The sequence below is a fragment of the Stegodyphus dumicola genome, chromosome 1, assembly GCF_044657685.1.
Source record: "Stegodyphus dumicola isolate Sdum_Otavi_A_Nest chromosome 1, ASM4465768v1".
NCBI lineage: Eukaryota > Metazoa > Arthropoda > Arachnida > Araneae > Eresidae > Stegodyphus > Stegodyphus dumicola.
The window spans coordinates 104,848,994-104,875,445 of record NC_140768.1 but is presented as its reverse complement, the minus strand read 5'-3'; the positions used below and the strand labels follow the sequence as shown (position 1 = coordinate 104,875,445).

Here is a 26,452-nt window from a genome sequence, read left to right as displayed (position 1 = left end):
TTATTCTTCTCGGAAATAATTTTAGTTAAAGATTTTGAACTTTTAACAAACTATAGAGGAGTCGCAAGGAGTATTTAAAATCAATCCGTATCATATGACTAAATTAGTCATCATTATAGGCAGTAAGTCTTAAACAACATGTGAATTGTTAAAGAATTAAAAAGAAGAGTTCTTACCTCGTTGGCAGCCTCTGACCAAATCGTATGGGTCTCCAACGTATAACCCTTGCGGGCACTGGCATTGAGCAACGTGGCCAACAGCAACGCAGACAGCGTTAGGTCCGCATTGAACATATTTGCAAACATCTGAAAAAAAGACATTAGTAAATCCATTAGCAAACTCTTCAAGAAATCATTTCAAGCCATGCAATAAAGCAGAAATGTTTTCACCGCTAATTAGCCCTGTATTTGTTAAAATCAAACTCACCAACACACTTCAAGTTATCATCCGTGTCAGACCGTCGGCATTCTGAAGCGGAAGAACAGTCGTCGTTTTGTTTACATTCATCCCGACTGATGGCTGAAAAGAGAATGAACACTATATCATTACCAGGGTTTAGCAAAATAATATCTTTAACCGTATAATTAACCTCAGTACATGATGCTGAAAATCATAATGAACCAGTCATCATGACCAGTGTTAAAAATGCTTGATAATATTAGCCAGTAATGTTGCTATTTCGGAGCTCAAACAACTTGTTAATGTCTATCATGTTATAATGTACTATGCTAGGTCTTAATAGATGGCGATGGCAATTTTAATTCACAACATCAGCTAGATCAGTAGACAATATATAAGATTAGTAGATCAGTGGTTCTCAAACAGGGGGGTATCCCCTCCGGACAAGATTTTATAATTCAAGTGGTGAATGCGGACAGCCTTTTATTTAGCTTTTAAGTAATTAGTTTTACTTTCTGAATATGAAAAAAAAAACTACTTTTATTCAAGGTTTTACAAGAAAATAGTTAAATTAAATTAAAATTATTCTCTTGCGCTATTGCTGCAAGGAATGAAATTTGAATTTAACAAATATTCTCTATTCGTACAAAGCAAATACAAAATTAAAATTTAATAAAAAAATTTTAATTGCAAAGAAAAAAATATTATTGCTGTGAACTAATTATAATATCATTTAAATTCTAAGAGCATATGCAATTTAATGCACTTATTTAAACCATGAAAAAATATATTATTCCAAGGTTTGGTATTTATCAACATTTTCTATATTTTTCGTTCTTTAATTTATGAAACGCATTAAAATAATCTAACTCCGAATAAATAAACATACATATAAATTTTTCGAGTTTTGAAAAGGAGGGGGTAGATGATTCTTGAACGGTGAAAGGGGTGCATGAGAAGAAACCGGTCGAGAATCACTGACATAGATACTGATATCTGATAGTTTTTCATAGTTTAGCGATCTAAAAGGTAGAAAAATTTAGGGTACGAAAAGTCTCACGAACATATAGTTTTCGAATACTTACGTATGCATCCTCCGCGCTTGTTGGGATCTCCTGTGTACCCTTCTTCACAAGTACACTGACCTTTATGTTGTATAGCAACACAGTTTGCGTTCGGTGAACAAGAGAAATCCAAGCAAATTTCTGGAATATCAAAAATATTTTTAAAAAAATAATCCCTTAAACAAAGCTAGAGTAACATAAACAAATGAAAACACTTATTTAAATTTAAGCATATGCTGTGAATTCACATTATTCTGTTATGGTAATTATTAACTCCCGAATACTATTAGTATTCCCCAAGTATCCTTCAAAAGAATGCAAACAAATTTTATGCTTGTTCAATTAGCATTAAATCATAGGAAGTTTACAAGAAATGTAAATTGCAGATACGGAACATCCGTACATCTAGCAGATGGCAAGTATTATAATTGGGATTGTGCGTTTGCATGCTTTAACAGAGGACCACTGGGTCCTTTTCACTAGGTCAACCAATTTTCCAGTTGAGTGCGGTTTGCACGTATGATCTCAGTCTTAAGACTGCATATATTTGAGCAGACAGCGCATCACTTGTTTGGGTAATTTTGGTAAGGGATCCGAAACTATGTTTCCCTGCAGTGTTCTTCAAAGAACAGAGCAGGAGCTCAAAAATATAGACAAAAAGATGCAATTCGGATTCAAAATATATTTGTTGCTTAGTGCAACATTTAGCACTGGACATATAAATGTTAACTAAATTTTACAATTTTACAAATTCTCGTAAAATAAGTCAACATAAAACTCACTGCACAGAAGGACTTTTTTATCTAATGCTGTTATTATTCGGACGCAAAATTTCTTAAAAAATGAAAAAGAAAAGAAAATAGGGTTAAATTTCACAGCTCCTGAAGTTAAAATTCACAGCTCCTGAAGTATTTCAAGTATTTCTATCGCGTATTTTCATCTGTTGGTTGAAACGCGTTTTTAAAAGGTTTCAGCCTCCATTCTTTTTAAGCAGCATTATTTAAGCGGTCACAAAATTTATTTAGCATAATTAATAAAACTGTCTATGTTTTGTTAGTTTTGATGGCGTCTATTAGATAAGTGAAATAGCCTGCATTTCAGGATTGAGCATTTTCCATGCACGTACTTATTACTATTACTTTTTTATAATTTCGTCTATCTATTTACTTTTGTAATGTTTTGTTTCACTATTTTTATGCCTTTAATGGTTGTACTTAGAGAAAACTTACCTGCACATTTCAAAATACCGAGGTCGTTTGGTCTGCATGTGCCGAATGTCGGACACTGTATATCTTCTTTACATTCATCAGGTTCTCGAGCTGAAAAAGAGGAAAGAAAGAAGATATTTTCAAATGTTAAGTATAAACTAATTTAAGCTGATGTAGAAATAGAGCATCTCAAATAAAACGTTTTTTCTTTAGTAAATAATGACATGCCAATTAAAACGAGTCGATTCCAAGAAAATGACGAAATTGACGTACTGATAAATCATAAAATGGCATTCTTTTGTAATCTTCCTTTCACTGCAGAGGGTGTTGTTGAAGCTAATGTAAGGTTTTCGAATATATTCTTATCTCATTCTGCTTGGAATCCCATATTTTATTTAGGTTTAAATTAAAAAGGGCAATGCACGAAAACTGTAAAAAGCATTTATGCTTTAATTAAACTCTGCGCAAATTCTGTCATTGGCTTTCGAGAGAATGGAAATAAAACGAAACTTACTGATAAAATAACTTATTTTGTTTTACAGCCTTAAACTTCATTATACAGTAGACGTCGCTGAATGTGACCGCAGTAGGATATGTTTATCGAATTGGCGAAGTTCCACGCGTTCGTACTCGAAAACTTGGGGAATACACTGTTTGATTAACTATTTGGGTAATAGTGTAGAGACATTAGGATTTTTTAGAAGCCAGAGATATGAAAAATATGCAACCGCCTTCGCCGGGAATCGAACCACGGACCTCTGAAATAACGGCTCAGTGTGCAGAACCACTACACCACGAAGGCTCGCTAGGGAAGTGGGAGAAATACCTTATAATAGAATCAAAATATTTACAAGTAATACGTTTTATAAATTAAGGTAAAGTCCCCAAATAAAGTCAAAATCAAGTTTATAAAACTACCAAGTGACAGAGAAATGTCGCTAAGTAAGTCGCCAAATGGCTAGCCAAAAACTAATCTGTCATTTAAAATCATATATCATTGAAATTTTCTATTTAGTTTGATGCCAAATAGAGATTGAAATTTAGCTGTCCTTTCCCCCATTTACTGATTTTTGTATTGTTTAAAAAGTTTAAATTACCCGTTTTGTGAATAAGGTAAAGTTTTTTTTGTAATTGCAGAGCCTATGTTTTGGGAACAGTCAAAATTGTGAAATAACTAGTTTGTGAAAATTACTAGCAAATAAAGACTAACTATTATGAAAAAGTACTATATATCTTGATAAAATGCAGTCATGGGTATTACTAAATGAATATCGAAATGATTAATTACGGGTACTGATTAACCATTGATACTGATAAACCACGAATATCGGAGTGATTAATCATGGATGTTGGAGGGATTACATGGATACTAATAAACTACAGATACGGAAGGGAATAACTATGGACACTGATAAACCACATATACCGGAGTGATTAATTATGTATACCAGAATCATTAACCGCAGACACTGGAGTGATTAACCATGGATATTTATACACCATGGATACTGAAGTGACTAACCACGGCTACTGGAGTGATTAACCAATCATATTAATAAACCACAGATACCGGAGTAATTAACCATGGATATCAGAGTGATTAACCATAGATACTGATACATCATGGATACAAGGATAAGGATCTAATGATTAATGGAGCACAATTTTACTGCAATTCTGCAGAAAAAGATAAAGAAATTGCAATTTTTTAAAATCATCATTACACTTACCGATACAAGAAGAATCACTGCTTGGATCCCTGACGAAACCTTCTTTACAGCGGCATTCATAATGATGATCAATAGCAACACATTCGGTGTTGAAGCCACATGGGTTGAAAGTACATGGATCTGAAGTAATAAAGAAAACAATGCTCGTGAGAGACATATTAACATCTAAGATAACATTACTTCAACAGTAAAGCATTGATTTACAATTAGAAATTCAGTTAGAATAATCAGAATGATCTAAACTCGATATTAAAAATGAGCATGCAAGTGAGCTTGAGTCTAGCAACGGAAAAAAACACAGCCACTGAAACGTGGATATACACAATTTAAAATTTCTTACCTATACAGTGCTTAACTCCAAAATTGTCTGGTTTACAGACATCGGTATTCCTTCTACAATCACGATCAACCTGGCACTCATCTCGCACAGGAGCTGTAAAATTTGGGAGCATTTAAGTAATAGAGTACGCATTCGTAATTCGCAAAATATTTAAGTAAAGTAGAGACAAATTTAATACAAAAAAAATTGTCAATATTATTATGTTTAGTTAAAAATTTATAAAAGAATTTTATTTGGAAAATTCGATATACAGTACAGTTAAAATTTCATTTTTTTCATTTATTATTCCAGTACCATCTAAGTACGGAAAAAAATGATTATTTATGAGAAGAAAGATTTTGTGCAAGTTATTTTTTATCAAGTGGCGATTTCAGTCGTCATCTGAATAGTCATTCGAGTTCCAGTTCACACATATCCCTAGCAAATATTTATACTGAACTTTTATAAATATAACTTGGACAAGATTCATTAAGTAATCTTATTATAGATTATTTCTATAGTCTATATACCAAGAAAGTAAAAAATAAAATAGAAGTTTTCGGTAGGTCATTTATAATAAATGTTACGTTTCCACTAAAAAAATTGTTTAAAAAATCAGTTCATTTTAAAGCAATAAATGAAATAAACGAGTTGTTACACAAAATCTAAATAAATATATTGTCGCTGAGTAATTTAATTTTATTTTGAATTTTTTTTATGCTCCCTATGTGACAAAATAGAAAATAATAATAAGTTTCTCTAAGGATCTCTAATATGTCAATTACAACAAATAGTAATATGTTATACTTTCACTAATAAAGTTATTTAAAACATTGGCTCCCTTTTAAACAATAATTGTTAAATAGCATCTGAATAATAATTATTTAAAAATTTCTCAGAAGTATTCCCATATAGGTATGCTATAAAACAAATGACTAAAAATTATAAAAAAAGACTCTTCACCACTTTCAGAATAAGACGTTTAATAGTTAATTTTGGAGGAAAGATTTTTATGCAGCAAATCGTGCACTTGTAATCGGTAACAGGACTAATGTACACTAATCTTGCAATACTTTATTCACATATTAAGAATACCTGAATTCTACACTTACGTTTGCAACCGTTGAGTAGATTGTAAGGATCTCCCACGTGATCTGGCAAGCATTCGCACCTCGTTTGATGGTTTCTGGCAGAACAGACAGCATTTGGTCCACACTGAACGTACTCACAGGCATCTGTTGGTGATAATGAAATCGAATAAATGCAATGAAATCATTTAAGAAATTTATAAAGTGATGCTTCAGTATACGTCATTAATCCGTTCCAGAGCCTTGGATGTATACCTAACGGACTTTTCCAATAAGAAATAAAGGGAGAATAATGAATCCGTTCTTATAAAAAAATCCTACTGTTATTATACTGTTTAATACCGAAATGAAGTGGGTGAGATTCCTACGTGCATAAATGAAGCACTGCACATACCTTTTTTTCTATCTAAATCAAATGTAATTTTCCAACGTGCTTTAGTGTCTCTGATCTTTGTTGATAATCGATCTCACGCCATTTGCAACCGATTTAGTAGCATCTTAGATTTTTCCAATCCTTAGTTCTAAATATTTTAATACCATAACGAACAATCCTCACTGCTGTACGTTTATTATAGTCTTGATAGTTGTGATAATATAAGCTTGAGTCTTGTTAGTTGTAAACTGCTGTAAGTCTTGTTAGTTGTGATAAAATAAGAATCATTTAAAAAGTGTGCCCCACCTATAACTGTATATTTTGTATTTAAGAAATGTTTCTATATTGCCTACATAACAGCAAATGGGAGCAAACAAACAGACCTCTACACTTTTTATACGCACAACAAAAGAGCAAAATAATAGTATAATTTTAAAATGTTGGAATTAAAGTCGTACTTCAAAAAGAAACGTATAGGTTTTAATTTATTTTCCTATGTGTCATTTTGACGTTTTTAGTGATGCATCGAGAGAGTCGGAAAATTCTAGGACATCACCGGGTCCGAAAGGTTTTGGTTACGTCGCTGGGAGCCGAAAGGTTGATTAAATAGGGTGCCAAAATGCTGCAGACGGACCTGAGAATTATTATCAATCCTGTTAAATCTAGTGGCATATTAAAATTACAAGCTCAACAAAACATAGTAGTGAAAAGTTGTTTTACTAATCAGTTAATTAGTGGTAAATACCTCTGCAATCTAGATAACCGTCATTCACTGGTTGGCAAATTTGTTGTGATCCACAATCCCTGTCTTCTTCACACAAGTTAGGATTTCGAGCTGGAAAATAAATAAAAAATAAGATAAGATAAAAAAAATTAAATAACCTGAAATTATATATTGTCATTGACTGGGTTGTAAATATTATGCATAATTTCTTAATATATATAGCAGAAATTCCTTACGAATGCATCCAACATGCGGATCAATTGGGTTGCCTTCGTATCCGGATGGACAACGACATACTGCCAGATGATTTTCTCCGAAACATTCTGCATTGGGTCCACATCGATCGAATAAACAAACATCTAAAACGGAAAGAAAATCATGCGATTACAGGATAATGAGCATTTCCGCCATATGAAAAAGTCAATTTAAGGTTAACATTTATAAACATATTGATGCTGCAAACATCATTCGCATTTTGTTTATCATTGTTGTTGCAGAAAAGCTAAATTTGACAAAATGTTTCATTAATTTTTTTTTGGGGGGGGCGGTAAGAAAAGAATACTTACGAACGCATTTTCGAATGGAATCTGTGTGTTTGCGACAAACTTCGTCTGTTTTACAATCTGCATCCGTGTTACAGTCATGAGGAACTGAAAGTAAAAATGGAATTTTGTAATTATATGACTTATTTAAAAGTGTTTCTAAAATACTTTGTATACATATTTCAAAAGTCTTATAAGCCATTCATTGGCATTCATTATTTGCTGCATTATGTTTTGGCAGTATTATAGAGGCTTTTGGCAGCAACAGAGGGAAAAAACACAACAAAAGACTTATCCTATCTATTCTCTTTTCAATGCCTTATTATAGTTAAAAATTTTTACAATAAAAAAATAGTAAGTTTTAGTAGTGAAATGAAATTTCATTTACAATAAACAATAAATAATTATAAGGTTTTGTGCTCATTAACCAATTATTATGATTTAAAACATTACTATAACTTCTCCTTTTAGTAGTCCTCCCCAGACTGCAAATTAGTTGTTTGCGAATTTAAGCTGATGGTTTGAATATTTATATCAGAGCTTCTGGCATCTTCATCTCGTTGTCGCCAGCTCTCCTAAGTTTATTTCCGGCTTTATCACCTTGCTAGTCGACGTTTAAAATACACGCCGTAATTATCTTGAACCAACTTGAGTAATCTCAGACTATGTTATCTACACTGAAATTTAACCTTTTTGGTAGTTTAAATATCACAGAGGTATTTAAACTACCATAAAAGAAAATTAAATTTAGATCAAACCAGTAGCGGAATTAAACCAAACCAGTAGAAAACCAGTAACGGAGGTTCGTCTGTTTCACAACTAGTGCCTTTCTGTTCATTTAAGTTTTAAATAAAAAGGTTACTTTAACCTTCTTTAAACTTTGTGATTTGTTTCATACTAAGCGATAACTCGCTTCCAACCTAGTCAAGGTCTTCAGGACATTTACATAAACTTCTAGGTACAACAAAGCCCTACATAATAAATAATAATATCGCATGTATATTTAGGTGACCACCTCAGAATTCTCGGATCCTTCCACGAGCATTGAAAGAAACAGAGTAGATAATTTAATGAAATAAATGAAAAATAATTTCATTTATACATTTAAAAGCGGTAAATGTATGTGCCCTTCGGCATAAGTAAATGCGTATGTGCAAAATGTAAATTATAAATTATACAGCAAGAGATGAACTGTTAATTAAAGAATTATTATACATACGATAAATTAAAATGAAAATAAACAGTCCTATCAAACTTACGTTGGCATCCTTTGATTTCATCGTACGGATTGCCCTCATAGTGCGGCAGACATTCACATTGGGCCACGTGATTCTTCGAAACGCATGTTGCGTGCGGGCCGCACCGTACATCATCACATGCATCTGTAAACATATTTAATATCGTCACATCTCTCATACAAACATTTAGGATATATGTTAGTATTTTGTGTTATTTTCAAACGTCATAAACTCTACATAATAGAAATCAATATTTTGAAAATACATGCATTTTTGTTAATTATCATACTTTCACAAAATTACTACTAGAAATGTACATGTGAAAAGAATGCTGGATATTTATACAATAGGGGCTTTAAGGAAAGCCAGTATGGGGTGATAGCCCAGGGCGCCAAATAATCAAGGTTTTTTAGGATACCAAAAAGTATGTTTTGCGAAACGTTCTGATCGTTATTTTCGTTTTTAGAAAAGGGAGCCGAAAGATGTTTTGTCTAGGGCCATCAGTATGTCTGACCTTGTGCTTATGGAACTGAAAAATTTATGAAATTTTAAATTCACTCACTTGATCTGAAAACTTCTTATTTCTTGCATAAAAACTGCAAATATTTTAATTAATATTATGTTTTCCAGAAAATTTCGTAACGAAACTAAATTAAAAAAATAATAAAAGGCTTTTAAGCATTTACAAATATAACTAAGAACATTTCAAAATTTTGCAAAGCAGTTAGAAAAAAGATGAGAAATAGGGTATTTTTATATGCTTCATATCATCAGCGTGAGTAACAATATGTGTATAGTAAATTTTCAGTTCAAAATTTTTCAGTTGGTGGCAAATATATTGTTGAGAGAAAAATGGCAATTTAAATCATACATACTTATTTACCAACTTCTGAACCTTTCTGTTGACAAAACTCCACAAAATGCCCTCAAGGACGTTCTCATTTAAAAGCAGGGAGAGGAGAAACGATAGTCTATACCTATTACAATACTCTTCTAATTTAAGAGCATGTATTTCAGTATTTTTAACTACTGCGTATATTTTTAAACATATGTATATTTCACAGTCTTTCAAATTATATTTTGGCCGCCCAAACAGGAAAGTGGTTAGTGACTCCGACGGCTGCACCAAAGGGGCCGGCTTCGCATTCTGGAGGCGGCATGGATATAAATTGTTTGTCCCTTCATAGGAAGCAACGGTGGACCACCTAATAGGTGCCTGCATAATAAAGTTACCACCACTTCGGACCTTAGTAGTGACCAATGCTATTGCCCATTATTGGAAAAAAATTAAGTTTTTAAATAAAGGATGTCCTAATAAAGGTTCCGAATTTTATGTGCCCAATAAAATACTTTATTTTTAGAAAACAGAAAATATTTTTACATACTTACAACTAGTAAATGTTCTGATTTAAAAATGAAAACTATGATCCGGAATACGTCCTCCACGATTTGTTCTACAACCTCGTACTCTAAAAGAATGAAATTCATAATCACTTTCTTATATATCTGCCTATCGAGGTGATAAATGAAACGGCCCATTTCCTCTTTAACTTTGGATTCTTTGGGACTTGCAGTAACACTCTCATTCGTAATAGCGATGTTTTCAACAAACTGGCTGGATCGACAGCATGGTTATATCTCTACTGCTGAACCTGTGCCCTCAAATATCGTAATTAATTTGCAATTTGTTGCTCCATTAGGTACATTTACACGCCCAAAGATAGAACGATGCTTCTTAACAGTCTGACCATAACCCTCACCGTTTTTACAATTAAGTTCTTAGAATAAAAACTCGCTGTTCCTTTGTGTAGCGCTCCAAGCCGACTAAGCTTCAACGAAGTTAAGATGTGAACTCACAATGATAAAATACCAGTCTTGTCTGGTCACATCAAACTCAGCATTCTTATCCCAGAATATATTCTTGCTGTAAGTATGTAAAAATATTTTAATTTTCTGAAGATAGTATATTTTTGTGGGCATATTAAATCCGGTGCTTTTCTAGGACATCCTAGATGTCCAGACGTTACAGATTTAAGGTTAAATCAGCATGTTTTGTGGCTGAGTATGTAATAATTATATAAGCTTACCAAAACAGTTCCTTAATCCTGTTATGTCTGGTCTACAGACGGCATTGGATGCGCATTGTGAATCACTGGTACACAGATCTGGTGCTGTAAACAAAAAGATTATATGTCTCACTTCAATTTTTTAACTTAATCTTATATGTATTTTTTGTTGCTTAAAATACTTGCTACGGAAATGATATTCAGTAATAAAACATTTGTTCTATTAATTTTTAAAACATTTGTTTTAAATTTAAAATTTAACTAGTTTCAAATCAAATGATTTTGTTTAATGGTTTTGCATTTTAAATTAATTATTTGAAAATACTTATGGTAGTAAAATTATTCAGTGTAGATTATTTTATAATTAATTACTAAAGAATTAAATCTATTATTATGAGCGAAAATATTAAGCCTTGATAAAAAATTATTATATAATCTTTAAAGAATTGATTATATATTTGAAACGTGTTAGCAAAAATATTATTTTATTTATAAATTTATAAGAACAAATAAATTATGTATACATAATCTTGGAGTACTAGTTAAAGGTAAACATTAATATTTTCTATTACTCTCAGTCTTACATAATAAGATTTTTGTGTTAGTTTTAGTTTTTTCCCAATGAATCACCCTGAATGAAAAATGCAAGAGATAATACAAAATATTCAGCTGCTAAAGAAGATATTTAATATACTTACGTCTAGCCTCACAGCCAACGTTTCTATCGTATGGATCTCCGATGAAGTCGGGTGGACAATTGCATACAACGATATGGGATGAAACCGAGCACAATGCATTTCTTCCACAAAGTACATCCGAGCAGCCATCTAAAATAAAAAATGTTTTATCGTTATTTTTGTCAATGGCTGTGAACTTTCGATAACGGCTTTTATATATTTTGCTATTTTCTCAATTCAGTTTACCGTTCGTGGATCATGTTGAAATAATTTAACAAAATCTAATATTATTCTGAACTTACCAACACAATCTTTCACACCCTCTACGTTGAGGCGGCAAATTTCCCGGTCGCTGCAATCGCTGTCTGTTTTGCATTTATCCCTCGCTGAAATGAGAAGAAAAGTTATTTTTTTAAAGAAAATTTGGTATTTATTTAATACTTTATTTCAAATTATTGCCATAAATGAAAAAATTAAGATTAAAATATTGCTTACGTTTGCACCCTCTTTGCATATCGTCTCCGTTGCCAACAAAACCATCTCTACATTCACAGAAAGCTGAATGTCCGGTGGCAATACACTGAGCATTGGGACCGCATCGTTTGCCTTCACAAGGATCTGCAGAAGATAACATAAATAATAATGTATAATAATATATGGTTCTGATATATACAGAATAGTGTAGGATAATATAAACAGTAATTATAATATGGGATTCTTAACATAAAAATAATTTAGGATTTAATACAATATAGAATAGTAAATAATATAGAATTCTTAACAACAGCAAAAGAAGAGAGTAAAAGAGAGAGAAAGGAAGAAGAATGAGTAAAAATTCAGAAATGATTAAGATTTTAACAAAGGGTTTTTTTAAAGTTCAATACAGTTTATCAGTAGAGATTATCAATAGAGAAAATTGGTGAAATAGAAACAGGTGAAATATAAATATTGTACAGGATAGATGACTATGCATTTAGACTGAAATGGAAAAGTTCTATAACTTCTGTATATTTAAAAAGTGAAAAAGCAAATAATGTAATTCTATAAAAATAATTAGCTCTATCATGAATTAAATGCATTTTTATTTAACTGAATCAGATTCAAACGTAAAAAAATAATATTCTGAAGAACTGCATCTGTTGCTTTTAAATAGCTTAATTTGTTAATCAGTAGCAGACAAATTCAATTAGAAAAATAAATATCTTATATTTTGCCGGATGCCAACAGATTTGAATAAAAAGTGAAACAATGCATTATTAAAGGGAAGCAACACAAAATCGTGTTTCAAGCCAAATAGCTCTTTTGGGCTAAAAAAAGCAATGTAAATTTTTACTATAGGTTTCGTCTTGCACTAAAATTTCATGACAGTTAAGGTTGAAAAGACTGCTATAGAAAATATCCTTTATAATATTCTATATAATCTGGACTTACTTATACAGTCCTTTATACCATCTCTTGTAAGAGAACAAATTCTGCTGTCAGGGCAGTCACGATCACGGTTGCAGTGGTCAGCTGAAATTAAAACAATTCAAATTAGCATTAGAATTTTAACAGATTAAATAATTCATTTTGTGTCATATGTTTATAAAAGTAAAAATACTGAATCAATTAAAAATAAATTAAATTATAAAAATTGAAATAGATCACTTTAAATGAATAACTAAATTTAATAAATCTTAAATTACTTCATTGATTTAATTACTTATCGCTTCATCGACCTTTACGAAAAGATGCCAAAACTATATTTCGATATTCAGTTTGTATTACCAAAATTCTCCATTTTAATAATCGAGCAGTTATCTAAACAACTTTTAAAAATGTAAGATTTTTCAGCTTCTTACTGAGAATAAGTAAGTTAACTCCATGATGAAAATCTAGACGTCACTAAGGAATATTTCTCTTCATTTTGAAATACATATTCATTTAATTCATATTCATTTCATTCAATTAATACAATATTGCAAAATTTTAAGTTGCACTAATAGTTTGTTTCCCCGATTTCTTCTTTTGTTTCGTTTGTAGCTCAACCCAACCCATAAATATTTTAATTTCATTAATATTCAAAAGGCTATGATAGTTGGAAGTTAATTGCCAGCAGTCAATATGAATTTCTAGGAATAAGTTCTACTCGAAAACTGACGATATTCCAGGGTCTGTCATAAAACTTATTGCTAATAATTCAAGAATCATTTGCATTTAAAGCAATAACTACATTTGCTTTAAAAATTTTAGTTAGGAGACCAACGAGGCATAAGCCAGAACCCCAGTAGCTGCTTCAGAACTAACCACACCTTCTTGATTGTTCTGCTAATGGATTATACAAAGTTTCGTTAAATGCAAGGAGTTTTGAGTTGTTCAGTAATGCTACCTGAAACAGCTAAAGGTAGCTATTGATCAGTTCTATTGCCAGAGTTGGAATAAGACCCTCAGTGTCACTAAACATTAAAAAGATTTTGTGAACTCATGCATGTTTATTTCTTTTTAATTCCTTCTCTTTCAGTTTTCTCGTCAGTTTTCGAGTAGAACTTCTTTTAGCTGCATCATGAATTTCACGGTAAAACCGGCAGTGGAAAATCTTTAGTGAACCCTTTTCTGAATATCCAAGGAACTTTCTGTAGTGTCCCCTTTATTTGATGTCCTAAGTAGGTGCTTATATTGCTTAACGGCTAATGCAGCCTTCTCCTTTGCATTGTTTCAGACAGCTTTATGAGTTTACGTTCTATTAGAAGAGTGTCCGATGGAGGTAGTCTGATCAGCGTGGCCAAATTGTATAAAGGTGCTAGTACCCTTTTGAAAATTGGTCATTGTTCGCCAAGATACAGGAATGATTCAGTGCTAACACATAAAGGAGCCCGACAGCCTTGTGAAGTTCAGTTTATATCATGAAGAATGCAACATTAATCAAGATGGCAGGATGCCCAAGTAAAGGTCTTTATTTAAGTGAATAGTCACCGACGTGCATAAAAGTGTCAACACCCTTAAGAAATTCGGTTTTCAACTTGAAAAAAGCAACTTTAATCAAAGTTCCAGTGCTTTTATGATGGTTTTTGTCTTGTGGAATCCACATCAAAAAGTTCTGGAACCTTTATACAAGTCGGCCATTGTTTGTTAATTATGATCTGGCATAAATGTGCCATTAAAAATTTCAGTGTTAACACACAAACAACAAAGTAACTCAAAGTACCGATACCTTTATGTCAGAACACATTTACCAGGTTTTCTATCTTGACCAAATCCCCACCATAAAGGTGCCAACAGCTTTATACAAGTCAGTCACAGTTTATCAAGATATAAAGTTGTCCCACGCGCACAAAGTTATTTATAACGCGAAGAAAGAAACTTTCGTGAAAGTGCGAGTACTTTGATGTCAGAGAAGCTTTATGATGTTTTGTCTTGATAAAATTCCCATCATAAAAGGGGACGTCACCAGTACGAATATTTGAGAAAAAGAAATATCTTTGAGAGTGTGACATCATTGACTCATAGTTTGCTCACTGCAACTATTTCTTATGAGTCTGTCTTCGGTTTTTCTAGTTCTGTAAGTCAAGTGAAATGGCTGAAATCTGGCGTTGGAAGTAGCATAGCCTTGTTTGTCAACTGACCTTGGGCGCATTATCAGGCTGGTTTGGTCATTTGTGTCAGAAGTCTGTGAAGACAATAAATCACGAACTTTCTAGCCACCTAATGCACAGAAATACAAAAATATGGTTATCAACAATTCCTATGTCTCACACTTCCAGACACTATCTGATAACCCCCTAACACGTACCTCTTTAGCCTACTATAAGGTCTAAGCCCAGGATCCCAAGCATTTAGAAGGGCTCAAAATTCTCCTCCTCTGCTTTCTCATAACGATACTTTGTTTCTCATAAAATCAAGTGAATTGAGCGCTGAGATCCTCTGAAAGAACTCGACGCTTACTATTCAAAACTGACTAAAATGCAGTGCTACCATCTAAGACATGTTAGGTTAATAAAAGTTTAAATTTTGCTTACCTTGACATCCTCTGTTAGGATCACCAGAGTATCCTTGAGGACACTCACATTTCGATCTGTGATTCTGAGCAACACATATGGCATTTACTCCACAGCGTTTCGTCTGACAAACATCTATATGAAAGAATTCATAGTTATAACAAACATGTAATTTCTGTAAAATTGGTCATAATCATAATAAATCCATTAATTATACAATATATTATATATATATCTGTAAAATCCAAAAAATAAAATGAACTGATCGTGTTGTTTGAAAGCCAAAATAAAATGGCATGAAAAGAATATCCTTGGCCATATCGACAAGGAATAACCCAAGAAGAAAATCAAAACCATGATAAATTCACCGTGATGGTTAAAGATTTTAATATTTTAAATGTTAAACCCTGGAGAGCCATTGGTGAAAACGAAGAAGAAGGAGTGCTTTGTTGAAAACTTCAGATCACAAAGATCACAATGAGCTGATATGCCAATAAAGGAACAAAATTATTGAATAAATGAAAATTAATCTCAAAATTAAAAAGTGCATTCTACTGTACTGTGCATAAATGCATTTGCTTACCAACACAGTCTTTGATTCCAGCCGGTGTTTGCCTGCAGACCCGGTCAGGTGGACAGTTGCTATTTGATTTACACTTATCTTTTGGCACAGCTGAAATTAAAAAAAAAAAGTCTTGTAGATGTATCTATTATTTCAATTTATCATTATTAAAATGAAAATTAGTTTGTGTATATTCATTCTAAAAATCAAAGTTCATCAAGTATGATGCCAAAACAATGCTCTCAAAGAAGTTATAATTACTTAAAATGCGCTTTAAATTCTTTGAAATTGCGTTTAGCTAGCAAACTAAACAGTGATTAGAAACGAAAAATTTCTAATCACTCTGTGATTAGAAACGAAGTGATTAGAAAACGAAGAGAATATGCATATCACTCTGGAGTTTAGAAACATGGGCTCGATGAATAAAAGAAACTTGTATTTTTGACTTATTAAATTTATTCTTGCATATAAAACATCTATGATTTGATTGGAATAGAGAAAAACAGTGACCAACTGCATCTTTTATTTCACGTTCTCTTTGGCTGAGTAGATCGATAGTAGCTCTATTTTTAAATTTTATTAGTACACAGAAAAATAAGGCTGAGATTAGATCCTGATTTGGCAAGTGTGTGTTAGAATATCTGTTACGGTCTAGACAATCTTGTAGCTTCTACTCAAATTAAATTGTTGAATTTATGTTCGTTTTGAAAGGAAGCTTTTGGTTTAACCTAGGTCTAATCTGGATAATAATTTTATGTTTGTATTAATTTAATCACTCTCAACTGGAAGGATGAATAAACTTGAGAATTATTTTAATTTTGTGTATTGTTATATTTCTGGTGGTGGTAATTCACCTCACAGAACAATAAGTAGCATCTTATTGTTATTGTTATTGTATTGATTTAGCTAAGTTATTTGGAACTTGCAGTATATGTTACAAAGTGAAGATGGTTTTCTGGAAGAAAGAGAAAGGAAACGATCATGTTGTAGGGAATTTTATATTAATTAACCAGTTATTTATAATTTAACCTTTTACTATAACTTATTCTTCTTGTATCCCTCACCAGAATGAAAATGAGTAGCCAGTATGTAAACTAAGTTATTGGAATTTTTGGAGTATATTGCTGGCATCGCATGCATGCTACGTATTAGTTTCTGGCTAGCTCTCATTAGTCGAAATTATTCGGTTTTGCGTTTTCTGGCAGCCAACATTTTGATTCTGACACTCCGGTAGAGTAGTGAGTCAACTTCTAATATAGCAATTAAATGTGGAGTCTTTGAATACTACGTTTAACTAAAATTTGATTTTTCTATTTATTTTCATCACCAAGAGTTGTGGAATTGTAGCATAAGAGAGTGCCTTTGTGTTCTAAATTCTGTTTTAATGAAAAGGTTATTTTTTACTTTCTCGCGATTTTGTTGTTGTTTCAGACATAATGATGATTTCCTTCACATCTGTCAGGGTTATTAGCATTACCAGAACAAGTGCAACCCTATAATATTGTCCCAACAGGTAGCAGAACAGAAGGTAGGATAGACATAAAGTATGTTTCTGCATTAACAAAGATGAGAAAAAGGCGGCATTTGTAATCTATCCAACAATGCAGAATTGAATCTCACTTGTATAACAAAATTGAATCTGACTTTCATATTTTATATATACCTAAATGTTTAATATTTAACAATTTTAGGTTCTAATTAGAAAAAAAAATAACATCCATAATTTTCGTCAATATACTTTTTTAAGGAAAATTACAAATTGCGAATAAAATTTAACTTTCCAAAATGTTTTTTCTCCAACATTTTTCTTGTCCAGCATCGTAAGATTTGTACAAAATGGGAATTATTAAAAGGTTGTAAAAGACTAAGTGTAAACTTACGTTGGCATCCTACGCTGAAATCTGTAGGATTTCCTGAAAATCCTGGCCTGCACTCACAATAAGCCGTATGGTCTTTTCCTCGGCACAAAGCATTCAAACCACACTGAGTTGTCTCGCAGACATCTGTAAAATAACAAGCAAACAATTTCGCAAACCAAGCAGTTTCTATAAATAAACTTCTCGATATTTCTTCATTAACAATAACATTCGAAGCTACAACTGCTATAGTAAACAGCATTACTGACTTATATTATTCTACACAGAGTTCATCTTTTAAGATGCTGTTTTACTTTTGAAAAATATTAAGCTGTAGCACAATGAATTTTATTTAATTTCAATGCCAATTGTTGATATTTAATAAAAATTTAAATTTTATTAGTCACTAAAATTAGCATTACAACTATGCTTAGTTATCAATTAATTGCCAGCCTCAACAGAAATCGATAGCTGTAATTATCGCTGCTTAAATGTAATTCATTAAGCGAAATACAGTTTGACGCTTGCATTGCTAAATATTACTCACACTTAAATCAACTGAATTAATCAAACCATAATTTAGGTTTAAATTAGTGTGTATTTACCAAAGCATTCTCTGTATCCTTTGTCCCCAGTTCTACACACTTGGTTATCTGCACAAGACGAGCTGTCTCGGCACAAATCTAATGGTGGTGCTATTAAATCATAGAAGAAAGGGTAAGTGATAAAGTACTAATTTTTAATGTGAAGATTTATAAAATTAAATGATTTCCTTAATCAGTGAACATTAGTATATTTTAAAGATTCTTACGTTGGCACCCTCTTTGAATATCGTAAGCATCTCCAGTGAAACCTTGCCTACATTCACAAACGGCAATATGTCGACGTCCTTCGCACATGGCGTTCGGTCCGCATTGTACACCTTCACATACAACTGCAAGAATAAAAAAATGTTGTTGTTTAGAGGCAGCAAAACTATTATTTAAAATGTTTCACTAAATAAATAATTAACAGTTTGAAGTTAAAATATTAAATTAATATGAATTATTTATCACATATTTTGATGAATAATAAAATGTAATATGAATTAACGAAGAAATATAGTATGATTTGTGTATTACTTGTAATAATAATTATCAGAATAGCAATAATAAATTATAATTTTTATTCCAAGGCAGATATTATGGAAAAATCAAAAAGTTTATAGAATTTTTATTTATAATCAGCAATATAATACAATAAAACTGTTTCATTTCCTTACTTAAACCAACTGTAAGATAGATTAATTTTGTTATTTTTTTATCCCCTCCTTTTTTTCTTATAAATTTCGTAGACTATTTTTCGGAAATTAGACTACAAGACTACTTGTAGAATAGAGAAAGCATTAAAAAAACATTGTTATTTAATCACACGCTGCATTAAAAACATTTTCATAGATACGTAAAGAAAGCGTATAATGATAATCATATAAACCTGTTATGATACGTTAGATAATATATTATGTGATGTCTAATCGGAGTGTATTATGATATGTTAGATAATTAGTAAAATCAAACTGATTTTATCAGTTTGAACAAATTGCCTGTACAACGCGTTTTCTTGCGGTCAATATAGCTATGCCGTGAAACCAGACATACAAGGGTGCACTTTAAAACACGTTCTTGTGATAACATTTGCTGGAATACATTGAAAAATTTCATGCATAAAAGGAAATTATTCAACAAAAAGAACTAAATTAAAAATAATTCCTTTCTGTTCTCGCGAGCTCTTTATTATTTTCAATAAACCGCTATGAATATTTTTGACCTTGAAAACTTCAAGTGCAGGCACACTGTTGAAGATATCAAAATATAATATTAAGTTTTAATTCAGTTCATAATATTACAGAGAAACAACATTCTGAATTAAAATAAAAGAATATTCTTTGTACTTGTAGTTAATTCTGCAGTTTTAAGCCATGTTTTACACACAAAATGATTTTTCAGTTCATAATATGGCAGAGAAACAACATTCTGAATCAAACGAAGAGTATTTTTTGTACTTCTGCAGTTTTAAGCCTAATTATTTATTCTGCAGTTTTAAGCCTAATAATTTAATTCTGCATTTTTAAGCCATATTTTACATACAAAATGATTTTGCAAGTTTGAAGATAAAATATTATGTAGCAAATAATTTCATTTCATTATTCCTTTTTTCTACGCCAAGAGACTATAAATTTAAGTTGACTCAGCAATTTCAGTATGCTGTATTTATATGTATAAAGCATACACCTAAAGGCATTTTTTTACTAAGGTTTCCACTTTCCCTAAGCCATCCCAAACTAATGTAAAATTTTATTTTGAATTAAAAATTAAATTTAAAATTCCTTTTAATTTTCCAGAATACTAATTTTTATTTCTGAATTTAAAAAGAGACAATCTTAATTTTTGGTTAAAATAGATAAATTAAAAAATTTCATAACCTTGTTATTTTGTAGTAACTGCTCAGTACCATATTTAAAATCCAGTTAATACCTTAAAGTAATTTATTCTGGAGTTCATTCTAAATCGAATATTTTTCATTTTTATTTTTTAAAACTGATAGATTTTTATTAAATGTTTTATTATATTCGAAAACGTGCTGTATTTTATAAAAGAATGTAGAGCAACATATTTAATGCTTTTGACAAAAAAAAAATCAAAGCTTTTCATCAGTTATCTACTGAATTATGTAATTCGAATACTTAAAATTTTGAAAGTGACAAAATTGATTATTTGGCATTTGAAGCTTATTATATATAAATAAACACCTAAAATTGCTTACTATGCGTGGATACTCATGCTTGGATAAGCATGTTTATTTCAACTCTATAATTAATGTAAAATTTACCGGATAAAATGTTTAATAAATAAATAACATTTCGTAATAAAATCTGAGAAAATGATGTTTTTTAGTTCTGACAAAAAAACATTTTTTTTCTACATATATTTGAAAACTTCTTTAAAATTTTGAGAACTCTAAATTTCTGACGTAGAATAAAGATAAAGCTGCCGTAAATAAGAGTAAAAAGCAAAAAGTTAGCACCTTTCTTTAAAACAGGTTATGTAAATGATCATTTGAAATCTAAATTATTAACCTACCAACACAATCTCTGATTCCCGTTTGTAAGACTTTGCAAACTTCGTCTCCACGACATTCGTCATCGTTCTGACAACGGTCATTAGTATGAGCTAAAAAATAATAATAGCATCTTGAGAATATAATTAGTGACAAAACATAGGAAACTTACATTTTATAAACTATCATTGAACTTAACAAATGATCCATGTTTAAAGAAATCAAATTGAAATGCGACAGAATAGTGATGATAAAATACAAATAACTTTTTTATCAAAAGACAGTATTAAGTTTTTGACTTTCTGATAGATAATATTTGAAGAATTATAGTTATTAAATGCTTTCTTTCATTTATTTAATGAATAATTTATTCTTAATTGATCTTAATTGATTTTATGATTCTCAGCTAATCTTAATTGATTCTTAATTTACCTTAAATGATTTTTAATATATATTAATTGATTCTTAACTGTTCCTTAATCTTAATTATTTTATTAATAGTAATTTTTCTTGATTGATTCTTAAGCTTAATTTATTCTTAATTGGTATTTTTATTGATTAACAATTGATTAACTTTAGTTGAATAACTGGTTAGTTTTAACCTATTGAGTTAGTTTTTGATATTATTAATGCTTTAATAATATTAAAGTTTAAAGAATTAATTAATCAACAGTCTTGAGCTTTAGTCCTTTTGACAGGTGACTGTTGAAAAATTATAGTTTATAAATCCATTCTCCCACTGATTAAAATAATAATTGATTCTTATTCTTAATTATTCAATTAATCTTAATTTTTCTTGATTGATTCTTAACCTTAATTGATTCTTAATTGAAATTTTTATTGATTAATGATTAATCTTGGCTGAATAACTGATTAAACTTTCTTTCTTGATTAATCTCATTGACTGAGTCTTAATTAATTTTTATCTCAAATTATTTTTAATTGACTGTTTGAACTAATTAGAAATTTATTAATTTCGATTGAGTAATCGATTAATCTTAATGATTAAGCTGAATTGATTGATTCTTAATTAATTCTTGATTGATATTCATTGACTAAACTTTATTGAATAATTGGTTCATATGAATAGTGTGATTCTTAATTTAGTTTAAATTCCTGATTTTAATATTATACTGAATTCATTAACTCATTCTTAGCTACTATTAATTTTATTTCACAATCTTAATATTTTCTCAAATGACATTAATTATCCTTAACTGATTGATCTTAATTTAATTATCCTTAATTGATTAATCTTAATTGATTATTTTTTAATGATTCTTAATCTTAATTTATTGTTAACTGATATTAATTAATTCATTTATAAACGACTCTCAGACTGCTTAAAATACTTACGATGGCAGCTGCTCGAAGGGTCTCCACTGAAACCTTGTGGGCACTCACAAACTGGTCGATGCCCTCTTCCCTGACAAGCAGCATTTTCGCCACATGTATGTTGCTGACATACATCTGAAAGGCATGAGCAATAATTGCGTATTAATAATAAAAATGTAATCAGAGAACTAATAAGGACTGAATACTTGATGTTCACTAACAGAGTTATTCATCAAGAAAGAATGAGATATTTTCTTACTTAAATAACATTAGAAAAGCCTATGAAGTGTTAATTTTTTAATTTATTTTTACTCAAAAACATTAAAAGTTTTGGCTGTCAAAATTATTAAACAATATTCTAAAATTATTATTTTTATTTTGTTATAAAAAGACTATCCAGCGTGATGGAGATACTGCAAGTTTTGCAAATTTGTAATAATTTACACCAATGGTCTCAAACTCAAATCCCCCGAGGGCAGCATCCACGATCTGAAAACAGCTGATGGGCCAGAAATCTTTTTAACAAATTTTTAATTAAAACAAAATTAAAAAAATCTTATTAGCAAAATAAAATATATTTTAAAAGAATTTTTAATTTCGATTATTGAGCATTTTTCAAAGCATACATAAATAATTATAATAATAATAGCAGAAAGGAAAAATGAAACAAACATATATTTATTTTTTATCTGAAATCGAAAGTTTGGTACTTGCTTGTTGGTTATATGTAGGTAGATCCAAAAAAGTTATAAGAGCAGTAAAAAATTATTTATTGATAATAGACAGAAAATACAAAATGGAATTAAGAGGTATACTTGCCTATCATTTTTCCACATAACCATAAAATCTATTTAGACATTTATATCTAGGCAGGACTAACATATTTAACCTGGCTTTTTAGAAATCACTGAGACAGTTCTCTGCAACTGTTTTCACATTACTGTCTGAACATGACCTCGTTACAGATAAATATTCTTTCAATTTCGGAAAAATAAAATAGTCACTGGGTGCAAAATCTGGGCTATATGGAAGGGGATGACTCCAGACTTCCCACTAAAACTTTGCACCAATTCCTGAATTTGGCGACCAATGTGGGGCAGGACCCTGTCATGCAGGAGGATGACACTATCACGCAACATGCCAGGGCGCTTGCGTTGGATGGATTCACGTAACCTTGTTTAAGTACCACAATAACTATCCGCAGTAACGGTATTAACATGCTCCAGATACTCGAAGGATAACGGATCAAGGCTCTTATCTCCAAGCGAGACAACGTTTCTAAACGTCTTGCCATTTCAACTGCTCTAACGCGCCTGCGAAGTTATTCTACCTATCCACACAACCGCTGCTAGACGTCTAGTGCCATCTGCCTACACTCCGAGGATAAAGTACTCGCTCCACAATAAATACTTTTGAAATGCTAATGCATGTAACCTTTTTTCCTGGGTACCTATGTACTTTGTAATTCAAATATATTGACAACTAAATATGTTTTCATACTGGTGTTTCAAATAGTTCTAACATGTTTAATGAGTAATTAAATAATTTACTTTAATTTAAACTGAAAAAAATGTTATGAAAACTTTACTAACTTTTCAGAACAAAGTTTCCAAGTAGGACAAAACTTTGAGAATAAAAAATAACAAATTTAGTCTATTTCTCATATTTATTAAATTTTTCTTCCACGTATAAGTAAAAATACATATGTTTGTATATAAATAATTATAAACTTCTTTTATTTCTTATGAAAACTTGACATTTGATAGCGTGTTGGTTTTGATAATGTTAATAGCCTCGGAAAGAAATTACTAGAAATTATCTGCACCATGGATTGCGCATGCTCATTGGTCAGTCGGGTTCTTTTCTTATTAATTTTCAACTGTGAAAAAAAGTTATTCACATATTATTCCTGAATAAAGAGATTATTCTTAACACAAAAATTCTGAACTGAATTTATTTACTTTTTGATAAGCACGAATAAAAGTTAATCAAATCTATATCTTTAAATTTTTAGATAAGATTTTTATCACATTATAAATTAGTTAGATCCATTTATAGATTTTCTAATAAGTTATTAAAACTAATTTTAAACAAGGATTTCAAATAATTATAATCTTGAAATCTTTCTAACACTATATTTGCACCAAATTCGTGATTGAAATATCTTCACGGGCCGCTTAAAATTGCTTCTTGGGCAGCCAGTTTGAGACCACTGGTTTATGCTACACGATGAAGCATTTCATTTGGTTCCTAATAGTGCCTGGATTAGTTAAATGCTAAAGAAGAATTGAAATGTTAAACATAATAAGTACTAAATTTAATTAATTAAATTCAGCAAGCTATTCGAATAAAATATTGTTTAGTTATTGCTGCTGAAACCTTAAAACAGTGAGTAATACTGGATAATATAAAGGTAAAAATAAATGGAAACTTACTTTCGCAAACTCTAAATCCTTGACTTCCCATCTTGCAAATGTGTGAATCTGGGCAATTGGCACTAACTTCGCATTCATGAGGACTAGCAGCTATGGAAGAAAACATAATAACCATAATATTAACTATTTTTAAAATGTAAAAGAGGACAAAGTTTATATATAATGGATGATAAACTAACATAAAACAAGTATGCGTTAATAATAGTAAAATAAGGAGAAACTGGTCATCTTAAATGATAAACATGCGATTAGGAATATAACAGTGGTAAAATGTGCTTCAAATACTCACTTTGGCAACCTTGTATGAGATCATTTGGGTCTCCAATCATACCGTCTGGGCATTCACAAACAGCTTGGTGATTTTGGCCGGTACAAACTGCATTTCGGCCACACTTGACATATTCTGCACCGCATACATCTGTTCCAGAAAACAAATTTGTTACAATTTAAAAAATAATTCTAGTTATTTTAAGACTATTTTTACAGAAGCGTCAGGAGAACTGTAGTGTCAAACTGCTAGGAAACAATTCTGCAAAGCTTATTTACGGAAGATCTGGTTCAAGCTTTCTCTTAGTTCAGCTGGAATTTGGGGCATTTTGGTTAGTAGGGATTCAATTTTGATAGCTTTTCCTCGAAGCAAGGACAGTATCTATGAAGCATTTTAGGAGTGAGAGGGGCGAATCAGTTTTAATCAGTTATGATTAAACTTTAATATATTTTTCTGAAGGCTACACTAGTGCTTGTCAGAAGCCTTTTGTATGGATTTGGAACAATTTTATTAGTTAGGATTTAAAATTAGTATCTTTTTCTCCAGGTTAGGGCAGCACCTGTCCCAAGCTTACATTTGCGGCTTGGGGCGTATTAGACACCTGGAATTCAACTGTAAACTTATCCTGCGTATTAGAACAACTTCCCTTCCCAGCATTCACTAAGGCCTGTGATAATCTGATCAGTTTGAACATTTATTTGCTAAGGCTTGGGAGAAGGAAATAGATTTTGTTGCTTGGCTGCTCAACTTAAAACCCTCAACAGGCAAGAAAAATATTCATCTTCAATATGAAAAAGTTAAAAATGGTATAAAAGAATTTAAATAAAATCAGGAAACTTACCGATACACTCTCTTATTCCGTCTGGGTTGGACTGACAGAAAGCGCCACCATCACAACCCTGGTTGTCTACGCATTCGTCGGGAATACGTTGTGGTGCTTCTGTTGATGCTAAAAAGTTTAAAGAATTTTTAGAGGTTTATAATTACACAAATAAAATAAGGTACTTCATAAGACAAATTAAAAACAATGCTGACAGAAGTTGAAGGGTTTGTAAACACATCCAGAAGAAGAAATGACATACTCTTGAAAATATTCAATGTTAGAAACATCATCATTTGTAATAACATTTAAAATAAGAGCAATGCAGAAGAAATCTGACGTTTTGTTGCAATGCGGATATTTGCTATTTTTAGTAACGGAAACTCTAGCAGGTGGACTATCTTACTGATGTTCAATTTGCGTAAGTTGTGTTCCAGTGAAAATTAGATAACTAGAATGAAAGAGCTTGCATGGTTTTTCTGCGCCTTTGGGCAATATTTGGGGCAAAACTTTAAAATATTAGTGCATTATAATTGTAAAACAGCACCAAATAATGCGGAAAGTGGGTTAATTGGAATATGGGAAATACGCATTCTTATACGCCATATTTTATAAATTGTAGCTTAATACAAGAGATGATAATAGTAGAAGTAGAAATCCAAGTAATTCCGTAAAAAG

At 31.1% G+C, this 26,452-nt stretch overlaps 1 protein-coding gene across 1 annotated transcript in view; it reads right to left on the bottom strand.

Moving 5' to 3' along the window:
- The window catches only part of LOC118193205 (uncharacterized), a 343,543-nt gene that overhangs the window by 107,899 nt on the left and 209,192 nt on the right, over positions 1-26,452 (bottom strand). Inside the window, exons 40-65 of the mRNA XM_085818627.1 lie at positions 25,796-25,903; positions 24,976-25,104; positions 24,687-24,776; positions 22,273-22,386; positions 20,940-21,029; positions 18,632-18,754; positions 18,426-18,515; positions 17,845-17,967; positions 15,986-16,075; positions 15,424-15,537; positions 12,860-12,940; positions 11,924-12,046; positions 11,731-11,814; positions 11,450-11,578; positions 10,773-10,856; positions 8,707-8,829; positions 7,472-7,555; positions 7,142-7,264; positions 6,927-7,016; positions 5,833-5,955; positions 4,742-4,834; positions 4,402-4,521; positions 2,693-2,782; positions 1,485-1,604; positions 427-519; positions 177-305 (exon numbers count right to left, since the gene is read on the bottom strand). Of these exons, the coding sequence (XP_085674753.1) occupies positions 177-305; positions 427-519; positions 1,485-1,604; positions 2,693-2,782; positions 4,402-4,521; positions 4,742-4,834; positions 5,833-5,955; positions 6,927-7,016; positions 7,142-7,264; positions 7,472-7,555; positions 8,707-8,829; positions 10,773-10,856; positions 11,450-11,578; positions 11,731-11,814; positions 11,924-12,046; positions 12,860-12,940; positions 15,424-15,537; positions 15,986-16,075; positions 17,845-17,967; positions 18,426-18,515; positions 18,632-18,754; positions 20,940-21,029; positions 22,273-22,386; positions 24,687-24,776; positions 24,976-25,104; positions 25,796-25,903 (2,760 nt within the window). The remainder of the gene's footprint in view (positions 1-176; positions 306-426; positions 520-1,484; positions 1,605-2,692; positions 2,783-4,401; positions 4,522-4,741; positions 4,835-5,832; positions 5,956-6,926; positions 7,017-7,141; positions 7,265-7,471; positions 7,556-8,706; positions 8,830-10,772; positions 10,857-11,449; positions 11,579-11,730; positions 11,815-11,923; positions 12,047-12,859; positions 12,941-15,423; positions 15,538-15,985; positions 16,076-17,844; positions 17,968-18,425; positions 18,516-18,631; positions 18,755-20,939; positions 21,030-22,272; positions 22,387-24,686; positions 24,777-24,975; positions 25,105-25,795; positions 25,904-26,452) is intronic.